The sequence below is a fragment of the Tinamus guttatus genome, unplaced genomic scaffold (genome assembly GCF_059628265.1).
Source record: "Tinamus guttatus ecotype Peru unplaced genomic scaffold, ASM5962826v1 Tinamus_guttatus_pri_ptg000004l, whole genome shotgun sequence".
NCBI lineage: Eukaryota > Metazoa > Chordata > Aves > Tinamiformes > Tinamidae > Tinamus > Tinamus guttatus.
In genome coordinates, this window is record NW_028288538.1 from 12,481,293 (window position 1) to 12,507,088 (window position 25,796).

A 25,796-nucleotide genomic window follows, 5' to 3' on the forward strand; every position below is an offset into this window, starting at 1 on the left:
GCTTAGATGAAAAGGAACTTTCATTTTACACCCTTCTAAAGTTCCCTCTGCATGCTCTAGATATGTCTACTAAAAGGAAAAAATATTCATGTATATACGTAGCCTTTTCTCCTATTCCCATTTTTAAACCACATAAGTTTGACAAAGCCATAGTTTCTAAAAATACAAGACACTGAAGAGAAAAAATACCATTAGCAGAAGAGTTATTTTTATATTTGAAAAGATTCAAGACTGTTAACAGTTACCCAGAGATATAAAACAGTCAGGATGCTGACCTAGGTCTGGCCCAGTTGCCTTTCTCCTCTGTGCACCTTCTGTGCTTTTCTTGAGTTTCATGCTTAGACCTTTTCCTGCCACTTTCCCCTTGGGGTTTTTGTTGTAGAGCTCAAAAACAACCTAGATTTCTACGCAGCCTTCCTCATTCACCCTCCGCTGTCACAGTAACAGTCTTAATGTTGTTCTCATGTGAACATTTATTTGACAGCCTTACACCTTTCTTTCCAGCTGACTTTTCTTCCTGTAACTTTACAGAAACTAGATCCTGTGGCTGTGAGAATACCTTTTTATTTGTGTGTTCCTCATACCTGAAACTCACACACCCGTGGGCCTGAAATTAATACTTACGCATTTTACACTGCAAACACAGCCTAGCTCAAATTCTGAGTAGATAAACTGCCTTTGTAAAGCCTAGTCTAGCATTAAACTTTCTGATAACTTCTTCAGTTGACCAGGATAAAGATTTTTTTTTTCCCCCTACAGAGGGATTTGGTTCATTTTTTCATTTCTTAGTATGGTATTTTTAGCTCCTTTAATCCAACTTTCATTTGCAGAGAAATGCTGGTATTTTTTTGGTGCCATTTTAGTACACTGAGGACCAAGAAAAGCTCTAAATCTAGTCCTGTAACCTCTTCTATAATGTTGATATTTTCTGCCAGTGGTCATGTCTCCAGCAGGTCAAGGGAGGGGATCCTGCCACTCTACTCAGCCCCGGTGAGGCCACATCTGGAGTTTTGTGTCCAGTTCTGGGCTCCACAGTACAAGAGGGATGTGGAGCTGCTGGAGAGAGTCCAGCGCAGGGCTACGAGGATGATCAGGGGCCTGGAACATCTGCCCTATGAGGAGAGGCTGAGGGAGCTGGGCCTGTTCAGCCTGGAGAAGAGAAGGCTGAGAGGAGACCTGATCAGTGTCTATAAGCACCTCAAGGGAGGTAGTGAGGAGGATGGTGCCGGCTTCTTTCCAGTGGCGGCCACTGACAGAACTAGAGGAAACAGCCAGAAACTGAAACACCAAAAGTTCCACAGGAACTTAAGGAAAAATTTTTTAACAGGGTGCCAGAGCCCTGGAACAGGCTGCCCAGAGAGGTTGTGGAGTCTCCTTCTCTGGAGATCTTCAAAACCCGCTTGGATGCAGTCCTGTGCCACGTGCTCTAGGTGACCCTGCGTGTGCAGGGGGTTGGACTAGATCTCTAGAGGTCCCTTCCAACCTTAAGCATTCTGTGATTCTATCTACAATTTTACAACTCCAGTATGAACTTTGCACCTACAGCAAAAATTATTTTTCAGTACCCAAGTATGGATTTGTGAGCCTTCAGATATTTTAAGGAGTGTGACTACATTACCATTATTAATTTTATTAATCTTTATGGTTCCATTCTTATAGTTCTTTTTATGAAAACTCCTGGCTACATTTTCTCTTTATCATATACCATTGTTGATGCATTTCAACATCTCTTTTCCTTACCTGCCCATGATGACATCTTCACAAAAATTCTGCAACTTGGCTGTTGGCTGGCAGTCAGCAAAAGTTTAAAAAAAAAAAAAAGAGTCGGTGAAACAAAATCAAGTTCATTACTAGTTACTAAAGCTACCTGGGACTTCTAGATGCATGGTTTTCAGCTTCATAGGTTTGAGTACTCTATAAAACAGTACTCACCTAATTTGAAATACTGTATAGAGTACAGTCTCTGAGAGAGTCCTGACCTTTTTGTGTTTTCATCATTATTTTGAAATGGAAATGAGTTAAACTTCACTTTTGCACCTAGTTAGAAGACTGGTTGTCATATCAGTCTTCCAAATTTTTTATGCCTACTTCTGTTTACTACTTCAGGTCCATTTAGCCATATATATGTACAGGGAAACAGGAATTATTTTTGAAGTGATCTATACCCTAGTATAAAACTAATATTTATTTAAACTACGGGCTTAATTAGAGGCTGTGGACATCTTTTCACTAACTTTCTAAATCTTTACTTAAGACTTGTATGTTTAAGAACTGTGGAAAATAATCTCAATAAAGTTTAATTATGAAGAGTATTTTCAATATAAAATCAAAAGTCTTTTGGTTCTTCTCTTACTAGGAAATACTGTTTTACCCCCCTTTTCATCATGTGATTGTTTGGTGCCATATGTTTAAAAAAAAAAGAGAAGATGACTAAGTTACTAATATTCAGAGATTAAAGATCTTTCCTAGAAGCCAAAATGGTCAATAGTATTGGGAGAGCCGGGTATGGTGCTTTTAGAGTTTAACCTCAGTCCTTTTAAAAATTCTTGGAAAAAGATTCTTATCGACTCCCTTGAGTCCGCAGGCTTTGAGTTAAACCTATAGATCTTTGGTAGTGAAGCCAGCACACATCTTGTGAATATGGATATCATTATTGATATCTTCATAGATATGTTGAACTGCAAGGATTAAATGAATGTGTGATGATCCTATCTTAGATCCAGTCTTTTAAAATCCGTATGAGAAGCAGTGTTCAGTGTCTTTGTTTATTACAGGATACAAGAGCTATTTTTTTTACTTTATGGGATTTTTCCATGTCTCAAAAGCTACAAATGTATAACATCTAGCTTTTGATCCTTAATATTTGGCAGCTGTGATGAGTAGCATTTTCATCGGAGCAACATTATCTACAGGATTGGAGTGTGCATCAGTATTTTCTGACTCATTACTTTTTGGTACTAGCTTTAATGGTAATGCTTCCCTTGACAGCAATTGGTGTCTCACATCTGAAGCACAAATTTCAGTGTTCTCTCTGCCATACTACGTATTGGTTTTGCCCCAGCTGTTCATACTTTGGTTTTATAAATCTATTTCTAATTGCCATTTTGTGTTTTTGTCCCCTGTTATCTACAACTATTTAAGAAAAGCATTCTTTGAACTTAAGGATAGCTTCTCAATTACTTTTTGCACTTTTTCTAATTGTATGGCTGTCCCTTAGTTTGTTAGGCGAGATTTGCTTTCATTGCTTCATCACTCTTTTAAGGTGTTATACTTGTGTCCAAAAAATCTTAAAAACAGGACTTTGGGCAAGAAGACACCCCATTTCATTACATTTCTGTCTCCCTTCTAGTGTCCTCCAAAGTGGGAAGAATTAATAACTTCGACAGCTGCGAAAAATACCAGCATGTGGGCTGAGTAGAGCTGTTTTGGCTCCATAGTCCCAGTTCCCTGAGAAGTTGCATAGACATACTCACCCGTGTTCGCTTTCCCTTTCTCAGTTGTTGTGATTTAAGAGTGTATTGTAGAAGTGACTAACTGGAATACTCCCCATAACACAGATAGCGTGATCTCATGTCATTGTCCCTCTCAGTCTTTCTCCCCCAGGCTAAGCTTTACCTGAGCTGAACTCTTCAAAGGCCCCTTGTTTGGGACGCTGCAAGAAAGCCAAGTTGCTGCTTTGTCTCTATTGAGAATTAAGAAAGAAATAAATATAAATAAATATATTGCTGTTTCTTTCATAAACCTGTAGGAATAGTAAAGATAGAACATACTTTATTGTGACAAAAATGATTGTAGGTTTTGGGCTTTTGAAAATGATAGGAGCAGCAATATAAGGACTGACCAAATGTCCATCTAACCCAGAATCTTTTGAAATGCACAGTTGAACAATTTGAGGAGGATAATACAAGTATGCTAGTTGCTATTCTTCTGAAGTGTCTGGGAGAATAAAGCATATCATTACAGGAGCATTTTGTATTCTTCAAGGTCCTATTGTTGCACCAGTCTTGTGTTCCATGATGTATCTCCAAGTTTCCTTTCTTGTTCCTTCAAAGTTGCAGGTGAAATCTAAAATTGGGAATTAAACGTGTGTTTAATAAAACAACTTAATCGGAGGCAAGAGAAAACAGTAATATCCAGTACGCCACGAGTTAAAAATTGTAGCCAGAATTATTTTAATACATAATAAAGTCTGTTTTCCTCATTCATATGAAATCATATGAAAAGTTCTGTGTATTTAATCAGAGTTTTTTACTTCATTTGTATCAAATTTACAAGTCCTTTTGATGGAAAACCCCTGCCAAGCCTTTTAAAATACATGATAACGTGCTTTAGGAATTATAAAGTGACATTTGAGCTATGCCGTGAGAAAAGTCAGCCATGCCAGAACACATTCCTTATTTTTTGTAAAAATGAAAAAAGATCATCTTTAGCTGACAACTGTTTTTTGGTTTTTTGGGGATTTTTTTTAAACTATACACATGGATATTATAACCAGTTCTTCTCAAGGATGCAAACTCCAGATCTTACTTTTCTTTTTTTCTGTCCACAGAGCTGGCCGTGGGCTATATGGAATTGATAGCATGCCAGACCTGCGTAGAAAGAAATCTTTTCCCATTGTTCGAGATGTGGTAAGTGATCTCTGATGCCATGAAACTGTTTATTCATTTGCTTGTTCTCTAAATCTTTATCTCAATTGCTATTGTATACATAATTGACAGTTTGTCTGCACTTCTTATAAGAAAAAAGTAACCTGAGAAAATATTTATGTATTTTTTATAAATTAAGCTTATTTACGTGCTGTGTGGAATAATAAACTGTTCATTCTAATATTGAGTTAGCTTATGAAAATAGCTGTACTTTAGTGCTTGGGATTTTTTTTAAATGAAATTGAAATGGGAAAAAATTTGTTCTCCACCTCCACCCTAAAACCGTTTTTGATATGAAGTGTTATAAGATTCTTCTATTACTTCCTATTACGTGATGGGATCTGCTTTATCACTATCCTTAATGGCAAAAATAGTCTAGGCAAATAAATTTTAGCAAAGAGAAAACAATTAAAGTTCCTTTGTGGTTTATTCTGAATTTCATTCTAGACAAGGTTAAGTAGAATCTATCTGCTCTGGGGAATTTGAAGTGCTGTTAACCTTTCTCACTTTCCTTTTGAAAAGTACAGAATTCAGTGAAATACATATTCTGTGTCTGGTGGTGGCACACTCCAAAACCAGTTTCTCATTTCTAGACAACTGGAGGGGAGGCAGCCAAAATAAATGGTTATTGTCTTCAAAAGATAAGCTTTTGTCAAATAATAGTTCAATGTTTTCTTAACAAATCTGCCTATTTTCCTAAACTGTGACATGGTATGTTATCTTAAATGCAACAAGAGACTATACTGCAGCAGTTTTATAGCAGAATTACTTCCAAAATCAATTAAAAATTCTCTTTGCCATTCATGACACAGTAGAGATGCAGTGGTTGGAAGTTGCCCTTTTTTTTATCAGTAGCCGCTCCATTATCAGTTAAAATGCAGGTGTGATTTACAGCCGTTGTACACATATATTAAAACACATTTTGCTTTAGTCTTAATTGTTTATAGTCAGATACATCGTAAATGATCCTTTTGTGTTTACTTATATGATTGTTTCAGAAGTGTAGAAATACTGTTCGAATCTACTGGATTATTAATATTCTTTATAATTTCTTTCCTCTCTTGACTGGATTTTTCAGGCTATGGTAAGTGCTTTCATACTGATAAATGTTGCAAAACATCATCATAAATCTTACCGATTCCACAAATGGCGTGTTTTATGATGACCTTTTATTGCAGATTAGAAAAAACTATTTATGAGAAGGAATTTTACTGCAAGTGAAGTTACGGTTTATGAGAGTGTCTGACCTCCACATCGTATATTTTTGAATTATTTTGAATGACAAGGTTTATGTAAAAGCAAGAGATGGCCCCAAACAAGCAAAGAGAAATACTTTGTTATTAAGGACAGCCTTGGAAAACTGATAGCAAATTCATATCATAAAATCATGGTAAATTGCTGGGAATTTAAAAGAAAAGTATTTTACATCAATATATTAACTGTAATAGGACAGTGATGAAACATTTTTTTTTTATCCTAAGAATGACTTCTTACTCTATCATTAGTTTTCCAAGATGAATAATTTGTGTCTGTCTGCAGGTTCAATTATTATCAAGGGAAACTTTATGAAAATTGGACTGATATGCTCTCAGGATAAAGTAAACATTCAAAAGGAAAATGAACAAGTCTTAAACTCTTGAAATAAAAAAATCTATTTAAGTTACGTCAATGTTTAAAATTATAAAATGGGAAGAAATTGGTCATGACACTAGCCATAGACAGTATTCTCTGCTGATGTAAGCCTAAATAGTTTTTGACCCAATATGTATTTCCTAAAACTAAGAGTGTAATATGGAAAATATAATTGAAGTTTTGTTATGATTGCTGTGTAATGTACAGAGACCCAGTTCATGCTGCATCCTTGCAACAAAGCCAGTAGACTTGATGGTTGGTGAGTGATGTAATTGATCATCCTTACGCTGCTGCACTGTAAGTGCAGCGATGCACGACAAAGCAAATGCTGGATTAGGGAGAAGAGAGGTAAAGAATAAGACAGACATACTTGGAGTGATTTAGGGTGGATGAGGGGAGGATGCAGCAGCCCAATTTTGCAAATAAGAATGCAGTAATGCAGCAGTGTTATTAATATTTTGTATAGCAAAACAAATATCACCTGTTTCTGTCAGACCAAGAGGGCTCATGATAGCACAAGTCATGTTCAGTGTTGGAACAGTATTTGGGATACACACAAATCTAATTTCCCCATGTGCTTTTTCCTTCTGATCATTATATCCTCTAATCTTCAAGGATCCATTTAAATTACAGAGAGATTTAAATTACAGGAAGATTAAGGAAGATATAATTTCTTTCTTTCTTGTATATTAAAAATAATTTGTTTGGAATGCTTTTCTTTGTGCTGTGCTAGAGCAAATGGGATAACTGCAAAACCAAGGACTAGACAGGTGTTTGTGTATGATCATGCAGGCAAAATAGAAGAGTTGGAGTAATCATTGAATGGCTTTTTCTTCCCTTAAGAACCATAGAATTTGCCGATATAGTGACCTAAGAACGTTGGATGAATACTGCGTGTCTTTGACAAAAAATATGTTCTTTTTTGTCTGTAATAAGGTTTCTTAAACTCATTTTTGGGCAAATAGTATTTTACATACATACATACACACACCTCTGAAAATGCTCAGTGATTTACAAAAAAATTATCCAGACCAACAAATTGAACTATAAGACTGTTACAAAATGATCTCCCATGTTTCTGCAGCCAAAACAGATTCCCAGTTAGGGTAGGCTGCCTATCTGTGTACCACATTAATTCAGTTGACAATGCAGAAAACAGGGCCAACCTGTGGTTTAAAAAAAAATGAATCATAAACCCTGAATTAACTGTATAAGAAGTGGCATCTTAGATGAGAAAGGTGGTAATGATGATGGAAAAAGTGTTTCCATTATATACCAAAGCCTTAGAAGTTGTGCTCTGTAATAAACTAAACTAAAAGATATTCATAACTCCCCACGGTTTTGTTTAAACCCCACTAGGGAGCCATTAGTTTCAACAACTAAAGTTCTGGTATAATTTTTAATAACATTTCATTTGCTTTAAACAGACACTTGCTGCCCGAAAATCTGGTATTTCCATGACAATGCTCATTCGGACCTCAGTAAACAATGAAGAAATGGTAAGTGTTTGCAGTGGCAGATTGAATTAATTTAAATAATGGAGTGTTTTTTCTTTTTTTCTCCAAAGGTTTTCAGAAATAATTTAATCCTTAAATACTCGCAGTCGAATAAAACTGAGTTGATAAGCATTTATGGTATAGGAACTTTCAGGGGTCTTAAGCACAATGTTTGTTTCTTATAGAAAACCAAGCCGTTCAGTATGTTCATACTTACTTCCTCTTCAAGCATCACCTTGTCTTCTATACTTAGCAACGCAGTAGCTGTGGTGATAGAGTTCATGTCGATAAATTGCACAGCTTCCAAAATATTGCTTCCCAGTTGACTACAGCAAACCTTGTGTCTTCACGGACTGCAATGATGACCGGAAGGACAAATTTTCAGAAAAATTCTGTTTGCCTCAGGATGTCTCTTTTCATATGTTTTCATATGTTTCCTTTCTTTCTAAAAAAAGAATCAAGTTTACTTTCTAAAAGAATCAGTTTATTTCTTTAGAAGTGGACAAGTCCAGAATTTCTCATGAAATCATATCAGTGTGTGGTGCTGAATGATGCCTACAGGCTGCTTGAACTTGCTTTATTCCCATTAAATGAACAGGACTTGGAAGAATTTGGGTACATGGAAATAAAGCAGACTAAGCAAAGCAGACCACTGTGGGGGATGGATAAGCCTATGTTTTCTATTCATAATTTAAGGGGCTGTTTATCAGACTTCACCTCATTAAGCACCAAGGGGCTGAGGCTCAGGTTTTTTGCAGTGCTAATCAGTGACTAGCCAATGATTTTTTCTCCTGCTAGAATTACTCAGGAGTCCCTAAGCTAAACTAGTCCAAATAGGGATATTTGTTTTTGAGAGTATAGACCATTCTTGTTTATGAGTAAAAAGGTATTTTGGCTCTTAAGAGAGAAGCAATGAGCGTGCTACTTTCAGAATAGGAGGATAAAATTCATCTAATTTCATTTCTGGAGGAGATTGTACAGATAGTAGTATTAAAGCACTATACATAAGTAGGTACCTACTGTGCAGTGTGTGTATGCATTTAAATATGCAGTAGTAAGCTACTGTGTAATTACTTAAAATGCATCTGTGAATGTAGTGCTAATGAATTTGAGATTCATACATCAAAATACACACACACCCATATGGAACTCTGTTGATTCTATAATTGACTGAACTGAATACATCTTAACTCTCCCATTTCTGTAATCAGTCAAAAACTCCAACCTTCCTTTCCAAATTACAGGACAAAACGACTAATTTGAAAGATAAATTCATACTTCAATACATATATTGATATTTTTTTATATTGTAAGTCTAATGAAGTATGCTTTAACTCCAGTTCACTTTATGAAACATTTAAACCAAAATCTTGATTTTTTTTCCCTTACTTAACAGAAAATACATGTTTTCAAGAAGACTTTGCAGGCTTTGATCTATCCAATGTCATCAACTACACCTCATAACTTTGAAGTCTGGACAGCTACGACTCCTACATACTGTTACGAGTGTGAAGGTCTGCTTTGGGGTATAGCGAGGCAAGGCATGAGATGCACTGAATGTGGTGTCAAATGTCATGAGAAGTGCCAAGACCTCCTAAATGCTGATTGTTTGCAGAGTGAGTATTTCCTGAGGGCTGACATTTCACAGTGCTTCACACCTTTTGCAATGGTGTGCATCATCCGAAGTTTTCCTGAAGTGAAGGGCCATATCGTTTGATTAAACAGTGGGATCATGTTGCTGTTCAGTGGTCTGAAAAAGTAGCCAGAAATTTGGTGAAATATACTGTTAATTTTGCTTTTGCCCTTAGAATTCGCTGAGTGTTGCTGGTCAATTACAAAATAATGTTTTGTAACATGAGCATGTTATCTGCTCTCCCGTGCATATGACAGCATCCATACTGATTTATGCTATGTGAAGTAAGCACTCTTTGTTTTGACTTAGAACAGAGCAAAGATTAAAAAACTAAAAAGTGCTGATACATGTTATAGTTATATGAGCAATTCATCAGCAGTCATTTAGCAGTCCTAACACCTCGTTAAAATTCTCCCTAGAAAGCCGAATGTTTCACATTATCTGTAATAAATAAAAATAATGCACTAGCAATAAAAATGATGGAATTTTCCAGCTGCGAAATCTGCTATCTGAAGTAGTTGTAACAAAGGAGCCTTAGTGAATATAAGTGTCCAGATAGAATAAAATATTATAGATCAGTTAGATGGATTTTCTTTCAGATTTACCTTAAAGATTTTAGAGTGCAAGTAGCTATATATTCCTTTTTTCAGAAGAGTTTATATCACTGGAGCAGTATCTAGAGGAAAACAGGAATAGGTAAAAGTCTAAAGCAGTAAACAGGATCTTATCTCTTAAAAATAGCAAATCATGTATCTATGAGGGAAGAAATATTAGTCAGAAAGATAATATATAACAGATAAACATGGAATAAGAAAGTAAATAACTTCTGTGACTTTTTGTTCTATTTGTCTGCAATGTGGTACTTACCATTCCCAGTAATAGTGATGAAGATGATTATGCCCACTGCCATGAACCCTGGAGAAGCTCATTATGGCAGAACCTTAATTTTAAAGACTAGAAAAACTGATCGTAGATGGTCGCTTGCAAAGCTTCATTTTCCTTGTTCTGCTGAACAAAGCTGATTTATCAGCTGAGGGTGTTTCTACAAACTCTTGACTGAGGAACGAAAGTAGTTTTTGATGAGTATATCGATTTCTCACAGAAAGATGCAAGATGCATTACTCTGTCTTTTTAGTGAAGTATTTTGGACTTAATCCTTCTGGTACAGAGCAGAAAATGAGAATATCTTCTCAGCTAGATAGAGGCAATACTGCTCTATTCTTAAGTGACTCTCTTGACTTTGGTCTAAATGAGTAGTGAGAACTGAAAACAGGAAAAGTTTCTCATGCAAAGTTGCACTGATGTTTTATTAGTAGTGATGTTTTACTATTTAATAAGTATTTCAAAGTATAACAGGAAACTGAAGATGATTGTTAATATGGCATATTAAGCTAAATCAGTGGGTAATTTCAGATGTCATCAAGAATAAACATAAGAGGCTTTGCATAATCCAGATGAAATGCACATCTCTTGAGTACTGCATTACTCAGGGTTGGCTGGAGGCTCCAATGTTTTAGTGAATGTATTTACCTTTTCCTTCCACTTTAGGAGCTGCTGAGAAAAGCTCCAAACATGGTGCAGAAGATAAAACACAGAATATTATTAGTGCTATGAAAGAAAGAATGAAGATTAGAGAGAAAAATAGACCAGAGGTATTTGAGGTGATCCAGGAAATGTTTAATATTTCCAAAGAAGATTTTGTACTATACACAAAAGCAGCAAAGCAAAGTGTTTTAGATGGAACATCCAAATGGTCAGCAAAAATAACCATCACAGGTAAATGCTATATAGTGTTTTCTTTAAGACCTCTTTCCTTCCCAGTCTGGTGGTTCTGAACTAAGACTTAGTACAATTTGAGCTGGAGTTTTGTGTTAAACTGTAATTTGGTGCATCTGTAAATGATAGATCTTGTAACATACTAACTGGAAATATTGTGTGTTACAATTGTTGTAAAAACTACTTTGGATTATACAACTCCGGGAAGTAAATGGTCATCTCGGGTTTGGTTTATGTCCTACCAGTTCTTCCTGTGCCATTTTTTTTTGTCACGGTTGATCAATTTCCACAGTTAAGTTGATGATCTCCTTTATGAGATCTTAACGATTGAAATGGTGAGACAAGCACATCTTATAATTCTACATGCCATCTATTTGAGTGTCCCCATCCGCTCTTGTTGCTTGGCTAAGGGGGTGTTCTAGTTCAGTGATGCTGAGTCGCAGGAACATGGGCACCCACTTCATGCTCAGAGATTTTCTAAGTTGGCACATAGCTTTTCTGCATAAATACGAGAGGGGTACTCATTTTTCTTCTAAACATTTATTTTGGTTTAGAATGAGAAGGACAAAAGACGTTCTAGTTCGTTCCCAAGAGTTTTAACAGGAATGAGATGTGCAAAAACCCCAGAAACTTGTATCGTTCAAGTCAGCTGATGTGACTAAATTCACACAGGGAGCAGATCTGCTGAATACAATGCCTTTTTTTTTTTTTTTTTTTTTTTTGAAGTTACTTTTCTGAGCACAACATGAGTGAGTTTCAGTATCCAAAATGATTGACACTAGTGAATGTTAACTAAATGCTGCCACTGAGATGTTTTAAGTAATATGCACAAATAATAAAAAGATCACTGCTGATGTTAGCAGTTACGACAACTGTTTTAGCTGTAACTTGTTTTGGGTTTGGTAGGCCTGAATCTGACAGTCTTGCATTCTCCTAAGATCTCCAGTGTTCCACATTACAATTGAAAATCAAATTACATGTATGTATATTTCCACAAAATGCATATACATTAACTATAATCATGTTATTAATTGCCATAAATGTTAACAAATATATATACATCTAGTTAATAACAACTGTTTTAAACTGTTGACCTGTCTAGAATAGTGTTCTGAAAATGCTCGTAACTTGTGTCTCAAATGAAGAAGAATCAGCAGCGTCTATAACCTGCCAGGATATTCATGGTTATTTCTGTTATCTGCACTGTGGATTTTGGATTTTTTACCTGCTTTTTAGGAAATTGAAAGACTTGGGCTGAATTCTTCTACACCATTTTATTGCTTGCTATGCTGATTAAAACAAAGTTTGAGTATCTGAATTATCCATGTCAAGGAAAATGTGTGCTTTGTGCTTTTTAGGGTATCTTTAAATTATTACTCTATTAAACCTTATATAGGCAGTGCAGAAAGAAAGCCTTTTCTATCTCTAAAGTAACAGTCTGGAAAAATTGACCTAGAAAAGCTTGTTTGAGGAGTTCTAAGTTTGAGGGCTTCATTTCCTGTTGCTTTTTGCTCTCTTTCATTTGTTTCTTGGCAGTGAATGAGAGCCACAAGGGCTAAAACACATTTCTCTGCTTTTGTTGCAGTGCTTTGTGCTCAGGGCTTGCAAGCTAAAGACAAAACTGGCTCAAGTGACCCATATGTTACTGTGCAAGTTGGCAAAAACAAGCGGAGAACAAAGACTATTTTTGGAAACTTGAATCCGGTCTGGGATGAAAAATTTTATTTGTGAGTATAGAAGATGTTATTTTATACTGTTTTTAACTTATTTTTAGGTAACATAATGCTGCCGAGTGAAATAATTACTTCCTTGAAAATATGTATTGTCTCTTCCTTCAAAATATCTGTTGTCCAATCTTACGAAGATTCATAGCATATTAATTAGCAAGCTTTGATTGGAGAGAATATGGAAGTTTTGTTATAACTGTCGCATAGCAGTGTGACAGCTTATAGTTAGATTTATTGGGGAATCTCTTGTTTGAATCTTTTTATTGCTATTTTATAGAGAGCTTCAGTAGCAGATGTTTATACTTTGATCTTAGATGCCAAAAGTAGGCAATGCGAATGGCTTCCTGTGGCTCAGAAATCAACCGTGCAGTTTGAACATGGTTTTAATCAACCCTGTCACACTCCTCGGTGAAACTGGGGAATAGTGCCTGGTAAGCATTGGGCTCTTGGATGGGCTGTGTGTATTGACTGCTCAGCAGACCTTCCCAGGACTGAGTGTTGTCTGGAGATAAGAATAGATTCTTCCTGTCTCCTTTCCCTTGGTCACAGCCCCTGAACTGAAAATAGTAGTTTGTTGTCAGCATGTCACAGAAGTTCAGCCTTGACTGCAAAGTAGGCGTTGCAGGCTGTAATACGTTGACTCAGATTTTGAATATGATTTTATGCCAGTTGTAGTTTGGGAAGTACAGATAAGGGGCATTTTGCAAACAGATGACTGATTCTGTTCATGAGAACACTTGAACCTTACCTGCTTAATAAGGTCTGTATCTTGATTCTGGCAGCGCTCCCAGAGCTTCTTTCAGAAGGAGGTATTATAGAATAGGAAATCCAAATTCACATATACTGTCCTTTTCCTGGAAATACTGTTTTAGGATACAACACATTCCTCACTGTGAATGGCACCAGTTTGACGACAGTGCCAATTAGTGCAGTGTAGGCTTCAGTGTAGCTGAAGTTTTCAGTGATATCTAAACACAGTCCTGTGAGAATTGTTGAAACAGATAGTGCAAGCAGAAGTATCTAACCAAGAATTATTTTACCAAAATTTGGATTCTCTTGGATAATAGAAACTTGCAAATTATTTTACTGGATTTATCCATGCTAAAAAATCTTCAGTAAGCGGCCAAGCAGATAAGTCCCTGAGAGACATTTTGCTAATGAAGATAACTATATCCCATGGCTTCAGCCCAAAACATGTAGCAGAACACCTTTAGCAACCAATTAAAATGATAAATTGCTTGTTCAGCAATAATAATTTTCAATACACAGTACAGCATATTTGGTCTGAGTCTTCTTTCAAACTGGTATGAGTTCAGGTTAATTTTTATGCAACATATTCCCTGATTAGAGAATGAACTAATGCAAGTAGTATTGGACTTAATCTAATCCTAATTTTTCCTAAGGGAAATAATTAAAATAAATACTTTTTTAATGTTTGTATCAACCAGTTTTCATTGAAGGATTCTTTGTAGTCTTTTTTCTCTCTCTCTCTTTTTTTTTTTTTTTTAGCAGCCCTCAGTGATAAAATCTGGAGTAATTTGCAATTGAAAATGCATATACAATCATTCTTGATTACTGCTATAAAATTATTTCGGTCTTGCTGTTCTCTAAATTCCTATACACAACATGGTAAACAGCTAGAATGCCTTTTCACTTTCATATCTTGATTCATTTTGTCGTTCTTCTTTTACACTTTATGGTTATTTCAAGGGAATATCATGTCTACTAATACTGCTTTTTACCCGATTTCTCAAATTTTGCTCTTGTCAGCATGACCCATTTTTTGAGTATCTTCTATAACTAGATGTTATCCAGAACTGATACCATATTGCTTGCACAAATGAAATTCCAGAAAGGTAATGACCCCCCAAAATTGATCTTCAAACATGATTTTGAATCACAGCACAGTAAGATGGCAAACCAATTAAATTAAATATAAAAATAAAATAGTCCCGTAAATTCTGCAAATTCACGTGGTGAATAGAATGTCAGTGCTGATTTCAGTGTTTGTGGAGAGCGTATCCCATTGGAAATAGGCAAGTATGGACTTGCAACAGGTGACAGTAAAAATCATGAGATGCCAAATTACTTTCTGTCTTTAAATCTTTGTCACGGTAATGATATTCTTTTCTTTCTGATCTTTTGGATTAAACGAAAACTGTTGCACGGTTAGATTTCAACTATATTTTTGCTTTATTTTATCCTTATTTTACTTTGCCTGCAAATATTTTTATATGAAAGTGAACTAAGACTCAGATTCCTTTTAAATAGGGAGAGATTATAGAAGCAAATTTTAAGGTCCAGGTCCTGCTACAAAAATTGCAGTGGCTTCAGCTGTGAACTTTTGTCTCTCTATGAGAAGGCAGAGGGGAAAACTATTCCACATTGATTTGCAGATTACCTATTTAAATAGATACTTTGAAACAAGAATGAGACAAAAACAGAACTGTTGGAGAGTGCTGGTTACTGTTTGTAACTCTGGAGTGCTTCCTATGTAACAGTGCTCATATTGGTAAGAAATTAATTATATTAAATAGTTTGTATTTTTATCTGTTTTTCTTGTGTATGCATAAATATAAGTGAATCTCGGATAAATTATGTGCTAACCTGTTGCCAGTATATAATAATATTGTACCCTTAGGCTTTTTAAAATAACAACTTCCAAGTAAGTGACTTGATGCAGGGTGTAGAAGCAACTGATGCTAGTTAGAGGAAAGAATTGTGAAAGAGCAGTCTAATAAGTGAAACCTTTTTTGAAATAATCTCCACTGATTTTTTTTTTTTTAAAGACCAGCAGTAAACTTATTTCCACTGCATGCTATATTTTTTTAAATAATTGATAATAAAAATATAAAAGCATACTGCCCAGATATTCATCACAGTGACTAAAGCAAATGTGCAGCTCATTATGTAGCGCTCTTTATGAGAGGCTGGGTAGGTAAGTAGTTATGTAGAGACAGCTCTGTAACCCTAATTGTTAATCTTCCTGCAGTCTCACTGCATCAAAACATCCCTGTAGAAATCAATGCTTGTCCACATTGCACTTCCTGCCACAAGTCTGTACAAGCTGAGTCTTGCATGGAGGCATTACAAATGTGCAGAAGCAGAGCTCACTCAAAGGTTTTAGACATGATGATGAACAAGTTGGTAAACCTGTGGATAGAGATGGGTATCAACATGTCTCACTGACTTGAGATTAAAGGAGAAAAAGACACGTGAGGAACAAAGGAGGATATTGAGGAAAGCAGTGGTCCTGACTGTCTGAACAACTATTTCTTAATCAGCTAAGTGTATGTCAGAAGGAAATGCATGTTGTCTCAGAAGAATCAGATACATGCAGCATCTCCCCAAGAAGCAAAGCAGGCGCAAGATTTTTTCAAGTACCACAGGTATAGGGATGAGGGTCACATAAAGGCCTCACCAGTGATGGATCTCCTTATACAACTGTAGAACTTCTGTTTAATATTTCTATTGACTGCATGGCTAAATGCAATCCAGGGCTCTGGCAATGTATAGTAATTTAGGGCTGCACATCAAGAAAACAAATTTTCTGAGCTTAGCTTAGCTTCTTAAGGCTTGAGGAGGTGTTTGCTTGATCCGTCTCTCTCTGTATATGTCTATCTTCTATATATCCTTGCAAGTAACTTCTGAATTTCATGGTCTGCTAGAGAAATTTCACAGAGTGCTTAGTACTGTATCTACCATATTCTATGAAAATCGATGGTCAAATATGAGAACTTTGTAGTGCCTCAGTGTGAGTTCACCTGGTGTAAACACCAAGGAGTCCATATGAAGAGCTAGTGTATAAAAATCCCAGTTACAAGAGAAGATTTATTCTGTGATTACTTTTTGTTAGATATCAGGGAAGCCAGCCGTAAGACAGAAAGAAATCAGACTTCATTAGTTTTGCTAATAAAAGAACAATGTGTCTTTTAATCAGAGAGCTATTTGCAATGTTAAAAACTTGGAATATGATCAAGCGCAAGCATTTCTGTATTATTGAGTGGTGTCACAGTGAGTCAGAATAAAAGATGTGTGTGCCGTTTTTCGTGGCTGATTGGCCTTGTCAGTAATAATAACATGTAAAGCACTTTATACTTGCAAAGCCCATTACCACCACTAATTAATTCTTAGAACCCCTGAGGGGTGCTTGGGAGATAAGTAATAGTATTACCATTTTAACGCCGGAAACACCAAGGCAGATCACTGAACAGTGATAGTACTTGGAATAGAATTCAGGTCAAAACTGATCTAGTCTAGGACCATGCTGAAGATGAAACACTGCTGCTACGGTAAGGAAACATATTTAAAGGATAGCCCAAAATCTGTAACATTCAAAAATGTTTTTGTAATATTACTGAATGGAAATAAAAAGTAGCAGTGCAGATCCAATAGCATTAGTGCATCAATGCAGGCATGTACCACCCTTTACAGAATCACAGAATGGTTAAGGTTTGAAGGGACCTCTAGAGATCATCTAGTCTAACCCCCCTGCTCAAGCAGGGACTCCTAGAGCACATGGCACAGGGTCACATCCATTAAATATTACTGGAAAAAATCTTACTACTACAGAGTTCTGTAGTTAGTGTTATGGTGCACTAATGGTATAATGAAAAGTTAACACCAAAAGTTAACACCAAAAGTTAACACCAACAGTAGATTTTTTTGATAGTGCCTTTAGGAATAAAAAATAGCAATGAATTTCATTGTCATTTCTTTCAAAATTATACAGGAAGGACCTGGGGGCAGAAAGTTTTCCCCACTGTGAACTCAGGAGACAGAAGTCACCTCCCTGTCTTACAAGTCCAGTCATTCTTCATAGAATCATAGAATGCTTAGGGTTGGAAGGGACCTCTAGAGGTCATCTAGTCCAACCCCCCTGCACACCAGGGTCACCTAGAGCACGTGGCACAGGGTGGCATCCAAGCAGGTTTGGAAGATCTCCAGAGAAGGAGACTCCACAACCTCTCTGGGCAGCCTGTTCCAGTGCTCTGTCACCCTCACTGTTAAGATTTTTTTCCTTAAGTTCCTGTGGAACTTTTGGTGCTTCAGTTTCCGGCCATTTCCTCTAGTCTTATCAGTGGCCACCACTGAAAAGAGACCAGCACCATCCTCCTCACTCCCTCCCTTGAGGTACTTATATACACTGATTAGATCCCACTCAATTTAAGGAGTCATTGAAATTTGCAAGGAATTTTTTAATACTCAGCAGCCTGTTATTGCTCGTTCTCACCAAAGAAAAGGAGAGATCTTTTAAAGAAGTTGCTTATTTCCCTCATTTTCTCTGATTGCCAACCTTGCCTTACTGTGAGCTTCATTCATGCTTGTAAGGTTTGGTCATTGCCCATTCAAAGCTTCCTGCCACGTAGTGGGAGTATATCTTAAATCTTATGTTTTAACAATTTTTATGGGTTACTATTTTCATTTTGTCTACTATGTGTACTGTATAACACATAGCATAAGGAAGTGCATGTTGTAAATTAATTTATGCTTTCAGTGTTAAATTCATGATACTCCGAAATACTATCCATATGTGCATAGATAATTCAATCGTGTTAATTTCTGTACTTTCTCCTGTATTATGTATAGTTACTCTTATTCCTGTTGACATGGTATTGCCTTGTATTCCACTGAGTGTTGCAAGTGTTGGTATTCCAACAGCTGAAGCAGTTAAGCAAGGGGACTGTAATCATGGAGCATGAATTAAGCAGCAGTACAATTGTACCTAGTTAATGCATGACTCATAGTTTGTATTTTATTATTATCATTACAGTGAATGCCATAATTCTACAGATAGAATAAAAGTGAGAGTCTGGGATGAAGATGATGATATTAAATCCAGAGTAAAACAACATTTCAAAAAGGAATCAGATGATTTTCTTGGGCAAACAATCATTGAAGTAAGAACACTAAGTGGAGAAATGGACGTGTGGTATAATTTAGGTATGATTCATGGTAGTATTTTTTGTTTAAACAAATTTAGATAAAATCTCAACATCTATAGAATGAGGATTTCAAAATAGGTAGCTCTCATGCCAATATAATGTATAGGGTAAACCAGTTTATTTTTAGATGTTGTATGTCACAAGTTGAGTAGAAAATAAAAGGTATTTATTTACGTGCTTTTGATCCAAATGTATTACAATTACAAAGTAGACAAGTTACAATAGTGTCAAAGACAAGTATTTGATTTTACTTCAAAAATTACGTAAGAAACCCCTATGCTTCAGACTAGTTGATTTGCACTAGCATTCTATCGGACATAGACCTTCAGGGATACCTAGAGGAATCTAGCAAATACTTTGCTTTATTATACACGTTCATTTGTCACCATTTTTAAATTACTTAGAGATAATTCTAGGCCTCCTTCTCTCTATTTTACACTGCTTTTACATTTCTTGATCTTCGTGAAATTTGTGAGAGTGTGTTTTCTGTTCTGTACACTGGTTAAATTCATTTAGGTGTATAGCAAAAATTGAATGCAGTCGGGTGAAGCTCAAAATACTCTTGTCCTTAATGACTGGGATTTTCTGTCTGATCAGTTCTTAAGGAGCTTTTTTTTTTTTTTTTTTTTTTTGAATCGAAACTAACTCAATAACAGTATGTTGTACAATGTATGCTTTTTTTATCTTAACCTAAGCCTATAACTTCTAAAAACCTGTTCATGTGCACTCAATGTTCTGGACTAGTCCTTTGAAAGTCAGTGTTCTATATTTAGTAATAAAAATTCGATATCAACATTTTTATCTAGCTTGTGTGCTGTATAAAGCATTTCAGGTGTATTATGTAATACAGTTCTCTGAAATTAGAAAGCATTTATTTCCTGAGCAACAAGTCTTAGTTTCTCTGTCTAGTCTTCACTGGCCATTATACCACATAGATGTGTTAGGCAAATATTGAATTCCTATTAAAATACAAAAGAAATGTTTATCTCCTACTCATAATGAGGGTTTTTAGAAATGAAATTCACAATGATAATGACCAAGTTACCTTAGTCTTTTAAAACATTTCAGTCAAAGTGACATAAATACTGACATAAATTATGCAATGGATTTGTTTTTAAATGTTGGTGAGCTGATTTGGTTGGAAGCAGTGTATTGCTAATTTAATCATATTAAACATAGAAGATTCATAAGATTTATAAGAGCAAGTTTGTATGCTCTACAAATGAAAAAAAAGATCTAGAATGAAAACTTTTCAACCTCCATCTAAAAATTAAACATTGACAGGTAGCTCATGTTAATTTTATGCTTTAAAAATAATGGTGTGTGTTATTCTGATGCATACACATGTTTACCCAAATACAAAATGTTAAATCACATGGAGGAAAGAGGAGTAAAATACTCAGAAAGTCATTTTACTCTGTAAAATGATAATACAAATGATAAATTATACTAATTCACTTGTTCATTCATCATTCACATCACAGCACTGTATGAAGGAATTAAAAAAAAATACATATGTTCATTCAGATTATCGTGCTTGAATGGAAAGGAAAAAAAAAGTTGAAGAATATCAGTAACCTCCACAAGGAATGAAGCAACTAAACAGGCTCAGCTCTAGAGTCAAGTTCTGCTAAAAACATTCTGAGTTTCTCTCCATCATTGTGATTAAAACTGTTGCTAATGTTTTCATAACTAAAAGAAGCCAATAATGAAAATGATGATTAGTTTAGATATCAAATTCAAGGAAGTATGGTTTATTATAAGGGAAATGTTGCATAAAGCTATGCGTGACCTGTTTTGAATTTGGGGTATGTGAGGGAGAAGCATTATTTACTTCATAGCTAAATATTCTGCTTCACGGCCATGTGAGTTATTTAAAAAATTCTCTTATACTCAGCCTCTGGACTTCGGTTTTAAAAACAGTCTTACTGATCTAAAATGATTATGGAAGCTTTTCACATGACATAAATGTAAGCTTGGTCGTTACTAATATGTTATTTTTCTGCTCTTCAGAAAAGCGGACAGATAAATCAGCTGTCTCTGGTGCCATTAGATTGAAAATCAATGTTGAAATAAAAGGAGAGGAGAAAGTTGCTCCCTACCATGTGCAGTACACGTGTTTACATGAGGTATGTTGGAGAAGTGAAGGTGTGCTATATATAAATTACTATTCAGTTGTTTATAGATGAACACAAAAGACTAGAAAAAAGTAAAACGGTAATACAAATAGCTCTACTGTGGCATATTTTTTTCAAGGCAAATTTATTTTAGATTTCCTACTTCCTGTCTCTGATACCATACCAGTGCTCAGGGTCAAAGAAAGAGGGAATGGTCATTAGACCAATATAGACCAATTTTTGTCCTCCCTGTCAAAAGGAGTCAGAAAAAGAAAGAGAAGCTGTAGTGAGCTTTGCAAGTCCTCTGCCTATAGTTTTTGTTTCAGCATCGCAATGCTCCTGATGCTTCCTACATGCTTGCTCATGTTAAGAAGGTATTACTATTACTGTGTTTTAACTGAAGATGAGCTCTTTCCTTATGCACTAATTCATACATTGAAGAGAAAAATGCAAAGCGCAGATGCGTAAACATTAGATCATCTGTTTTGCTGTTGTCTACAATTAAAAAAACATGAGTAATAAAACTGAATGTGTCTCTCAAAAGATTTTCTTCGTATTTAATTCCTCTTCCCTCAGACATCGTACACATTGAAGTTTTATTCCAAATATGCAAATACTTTTGGAAAACTGGTAGATATGACCTATTTTGCTGAAAGTTTAGTACTAGAACATCTTCACAAAATTGTGCTCTGTGGTCAAACTTTGTAAAATTGAATGTTCAGGACATTTGGGTTAAAATATGGTATTTGATCTGGTACTATAGTGGCTGTGATCAGGCACTCAAAGTAAATAGTAAATCCTATTGCTTCAGGATCATCCAGTCTATATTTCCAGGACTAATTAGCCCATTTAAATTATTTGCTAGATTGCCTTTATTACTGAAAAAGTTAGAAATCAAATTCTTTACCCAGGTTTTAAATATATACAGGCTAGTTAATCCAGGAGGCTTTCTATGCCCTTACTTCGAAATTAAACACTAGACTTGGTTTAAAGACTCCTAAACATAAATTTATAGTATGTCTTTCTTTATTTGAGACCCTACTGCAATATTTTTAATAGTTTTCCTGTAACTTATAGCTTTTTAATCATAAATTTAAAATCTATTAGAGATCCAATTCAAGTTGAAGGACTATTCAGTGAGCATTATAAATCATGAATTCATTTATTAGCAAGGGCATATAAGAGAGAAGAGAAAGTTTTTGTGTTACTTTATTTTGCAGTTTGTCTGTGCTGGTTAGCTGGGGTACCTTGATGATAAGGAGATAGATAAAGTACTGAATCAGAAAACTCACTAGCAGAGTGAGTCCATTACAAAAACATATCTTTAAAAGCCTTGGGTTTCAGTTCTAGTCTACAGAAAAATAAATTTTTAAATTAATGAACATACTGAAGACTATATATAGAATATATTTTCAGAATATATATAAAATATACTTTCAGAATGCCACTTAAGAGTTTCAATTTCCTGTTCGAAAAATTTCTTACATCTAGAATCTCTTCCATTACTTGACGGAAGTTAAATCTAATGGTGTTGTAAAGATCCCTGAAGTGAGAGGTGATGAAGCCTGGAAGGTGTACTTTGACGATGCTGCGCAAGAAATTGTAGATGAATTTGCAATGCGCTATGGAATTGAATACATTTATCAAGCTATGACGTAAGTATTATCATGTCTATTTTTATATTCTACTATCAAGAATATGGTTGAGGGAAGTGATGAGTTCCAAGCTTTCCTGCTTTTATTCTCCATTTCTCTCCCATTCCTGATTTAAAAATCTTTTTCACTTTTATGTCTCTGATATTCTTAGCTGTGATGGCATTAAGTATCTGTTGTAAGCTTTTTTTTGTAAGCTGTTGTTGGTATTAACACAAACGCATTTCTTAATCCTTATGATAGTGATAGGTGCAAAGACTGGAAAAGACTTCGTGTGTTCTAGGACCAATATGAGGTTGAGATCATACACTAGACCACAAGCAGAAATAATTATAGAATAATTACAGGATACTAAGAAAGGCTAAAGTAACCTTCCATAGTACACGTTAAACAATTAATCATACAGGAACCTGTTATTTCATTGTCAGTATTAAAGTATCTGTATGAAAAATTTGGAACATAATACTGCAGCCTTAAGGGGCCTGGGGATACAAAAGGAGGGTCGGATACTCTTAATCTGACCAGTGAGCTTTGCCCATGAGGGAGAATATATTCTGCTCCTATTGTACCCTTAGCAAAGCAAAGGAATCCATCTGAGTTCATTGTCACTATAGAAAGCTGATGTTACGAAATTTTTAATCATAGTATATCTTTTTTTCTCTACTTCCCCCCCCCCTTTTTTTTCCCAAGACGTCCTAAAAAACAAATTTTCTCATATAGCGTGAAGGCAGATGAACACTGAAGTGTTTTTTTTTTATTGCGGGTTATAATGACACCATCTGTTATTATTATGCAGCTCATTGTGAATTATTGTGTTATGTATCTTCCAGAAAGGTAGAAGTGTATATTTGTGCTCTATTATATTTAGTGGTCTTCTCTGAGGACTTTTAAGTAACATTGCAGAGAATTAATTAAGTTTGACAGTTCCCTTATGTTATTGTATAACCATTCTACATACGGAGAAACTTCACAGGGATAATTGCAATTGGAAAATGTGTGAATTTTATTGATTTTCATCTTTTAGTGTGAAAAAACTTATTTTGAAAATTTCAGAGTACTGGATATTTTTAGAGAATGTTTAAAGCTGGTTTCTTTTTAATCTGAGTGTAGCAAAAGTCTACATTGTGAATATAGTAATGTAATTGAGAATCAACTATTTAAAAGCTTTTTCATTCAATATAGTTAGAAATGGACAAGTTACTTTTTCCCGTAAAGATGACTCTTTCATTTTGGTAAATAGCATACATATTTTCACAAAAAGAAAATAAATTTAGTCTGAACATCTCACATGTTACTTGCTAAATATTTCAAATCATTTTCCAGGAATCAACTCAATTCTTCTTTTTATTTTAATTTTACTAATTTAATTTTAAACAAAATGATTTGTCCTGTTTTTGTTCATGATTTCTTCTTTAGCTTTTACTTCAAATTCCCATGCTATTAATGACTACAAATTGAAATCAAGTGTAGTAAGAAAATGAATTTGATACTGGTAGTCACAAGTAATAGTCACAAGTACAGAGGAAACAAAGGCTAAGATTTCATTGGCCCCATACTCATATCCATTTGTATTTTAAAATTTTGGTAACAAACAATCCCAATGTAAAGGGTAAGCCATGTATTTTTTGTTCACATTATCTGGAAATAAATATCAATAGTAAATGTGATCTTAAATTTGTGTAAGAAAGGAATTGTTTGGTATATATTTTTTTGCTGATTCAACTGCAGACATGTCTCGAAGTGTATTCAGACTGTAGGGAGAGGAGTAGTGAACACAGTATAGATCTGTCATGGGGAGTTTTCTTTCAGACTCTTATCAGTTGTTTTTGTTTATGAAATCAAGTCTTTTTCCTGGAATACCTTTAAGAGTTAGGAGAAAGTTTACAGCTTTTTGATCTGGAAAATTGAATGATTAGATCCCATACAGTAATGATGTCTTCCTATGAAAAACAATTTTCTAATAGAACAGAGAGAGATTTTGAATGTAATTACTTGGCCCAGAGGAACACTCTTGTAAGCAAATAGCTAGATTCAGAACATTCCTATTCCATGTCTCATGGTAACATTGTAAATTAAAATGTCCCTTCATAGGCAATTGCCTAGATCCCAGGGAGCATCCACATGCTTCTTGTGCACTGTCTTAAAGTTGTGTGAGTTCTAGAGTTTTGTTAATGAGCTGTTCTTTTTCTCTGATTGCAAAACTCACATCTGTTTGTGGTTTTCAGACGCCTATTGTATAATAATTCATATAGAGAATATGATATTGCATGATATTGTATGTTAGCCTAATAATATTCATATAATTTGATTATTTTTATAATAATTTACTGGTAGATAGGCTAGCCCTGTATTCGTATAGGTAGGTAGCATATGCTGGAGTAGGGGCCTATGCCATTCTGCATTTCTAAGTACAAAATAAAACTAAATGAGCCTTCCTAAAGCATTACTGTCCAGAACAACTGGGTGTTCTGTTCTGCTGTGATAATGAATAATTTTATTCATCTATCATTTCAAGGTTGTGCTGGTGGCCTTGTTATCTATGATTCTTCTGGTAAAACCTGACGATTAGATCTCTCAAATTAGTATTTATTTATTTATTTATATCCATTCTTTCGGAGCGTAGAAAGTATGTTTTCAAAAGGATAATCCTGTTCTATGAAGAAAAAGATGAGTTCTAGTGTTATATCCTGACCCAGATGGAAAGCTTCAGCCATTTACAAGGCTCTGGTTAACATTAGAATGCTCTTCGCAAAATGTACTGTTACAATTTTAAACCGGCTTATGCTTCAGAATGACAGAAAACAAAAAGAATGGTTCACATTGCACTTGGTTAGTAATCTCTATCCCAAGTGTAAGTCATCGTAGCTTTTTGTTGGTGATGCTTTTGGTTGATTGGGGTTTTTTTACAACGCTGGATCTTAATTTTAGTATCTGTTTACTCTGATCTCTCAAGTAGCTCAACTGTCAAGAGCAATGACAGAACAGATATTCTAAAATACAGCTCAAAAGGATAAACTTTAGTGTCTGGATTTGAAAACAAGTCTTTGAGAATTTGCTCAGCAGCTTCAGAATTGTTTCATAATAATCTTGCAGCTCTGGAGGAGCCTGCACAAAACAAGGAATAGAGACGACAAATGCTAGAAAGAATGTAAGCATTCTTGTCAGTTAAAAT

The 25,796-nt window shown here is 35.2% G+C and overlaps 2 protein-coding genes across 3 annotated transcripts in view; one reads left to right on the forward strand and one right to left on the reverse strand.

The window, feature by feature from the left end:
* Positions 1-25,796, reverse strand: part of RSL24D1 (ribosomal L24 domain containing 1) — a 293,765-nt gene that overhangs the window by 67,913 nt on the left and 200,056 nt on the right. The gene's annotated exons all lie outside the window — the stretch shown is intronic.
* The window catches only part of UNC13C (unc-13 homolog C), a 120,507-nt gene that overhangs the window by 21,266 nt on the left and 73,445 nt on the right, over positions 1-25,796 (forward strand). For both annotated transcript variants that reach the window (XM_088520613.1, XM_088520606.1), the window contains exons 4-11: positions 4,550-4,628; positions 7,706-7,777; positions 9,171-9,390; positions 10,956-11,183; positions 12,769-12,910; positions 18,684-18,853; positions 20,869-20,984; positions 22,464-22,627. In XM_088520613.1, coding sequence (XP_088376739.1) covers positions 4,550-4,628; positions 7,706-7,777; positions 9,171-9,390; positions 10,956-11,183; positions 12,769-12,910; positions 18,684-18,853; positions 20,869-20,984; positions 22,464-22,627 — 1,191 coding nt within the window. The remainder of the gene's footprint in view (positions 1-4,549; positions 4,629-7,705; positions 7,778-9,170; positions 9,391-10,955; positions 11,184-12,768; positions 12,911-18,683; positions 18,854-20,868; positions 20,985-22,463; positions 22,628-25,796) is intronic.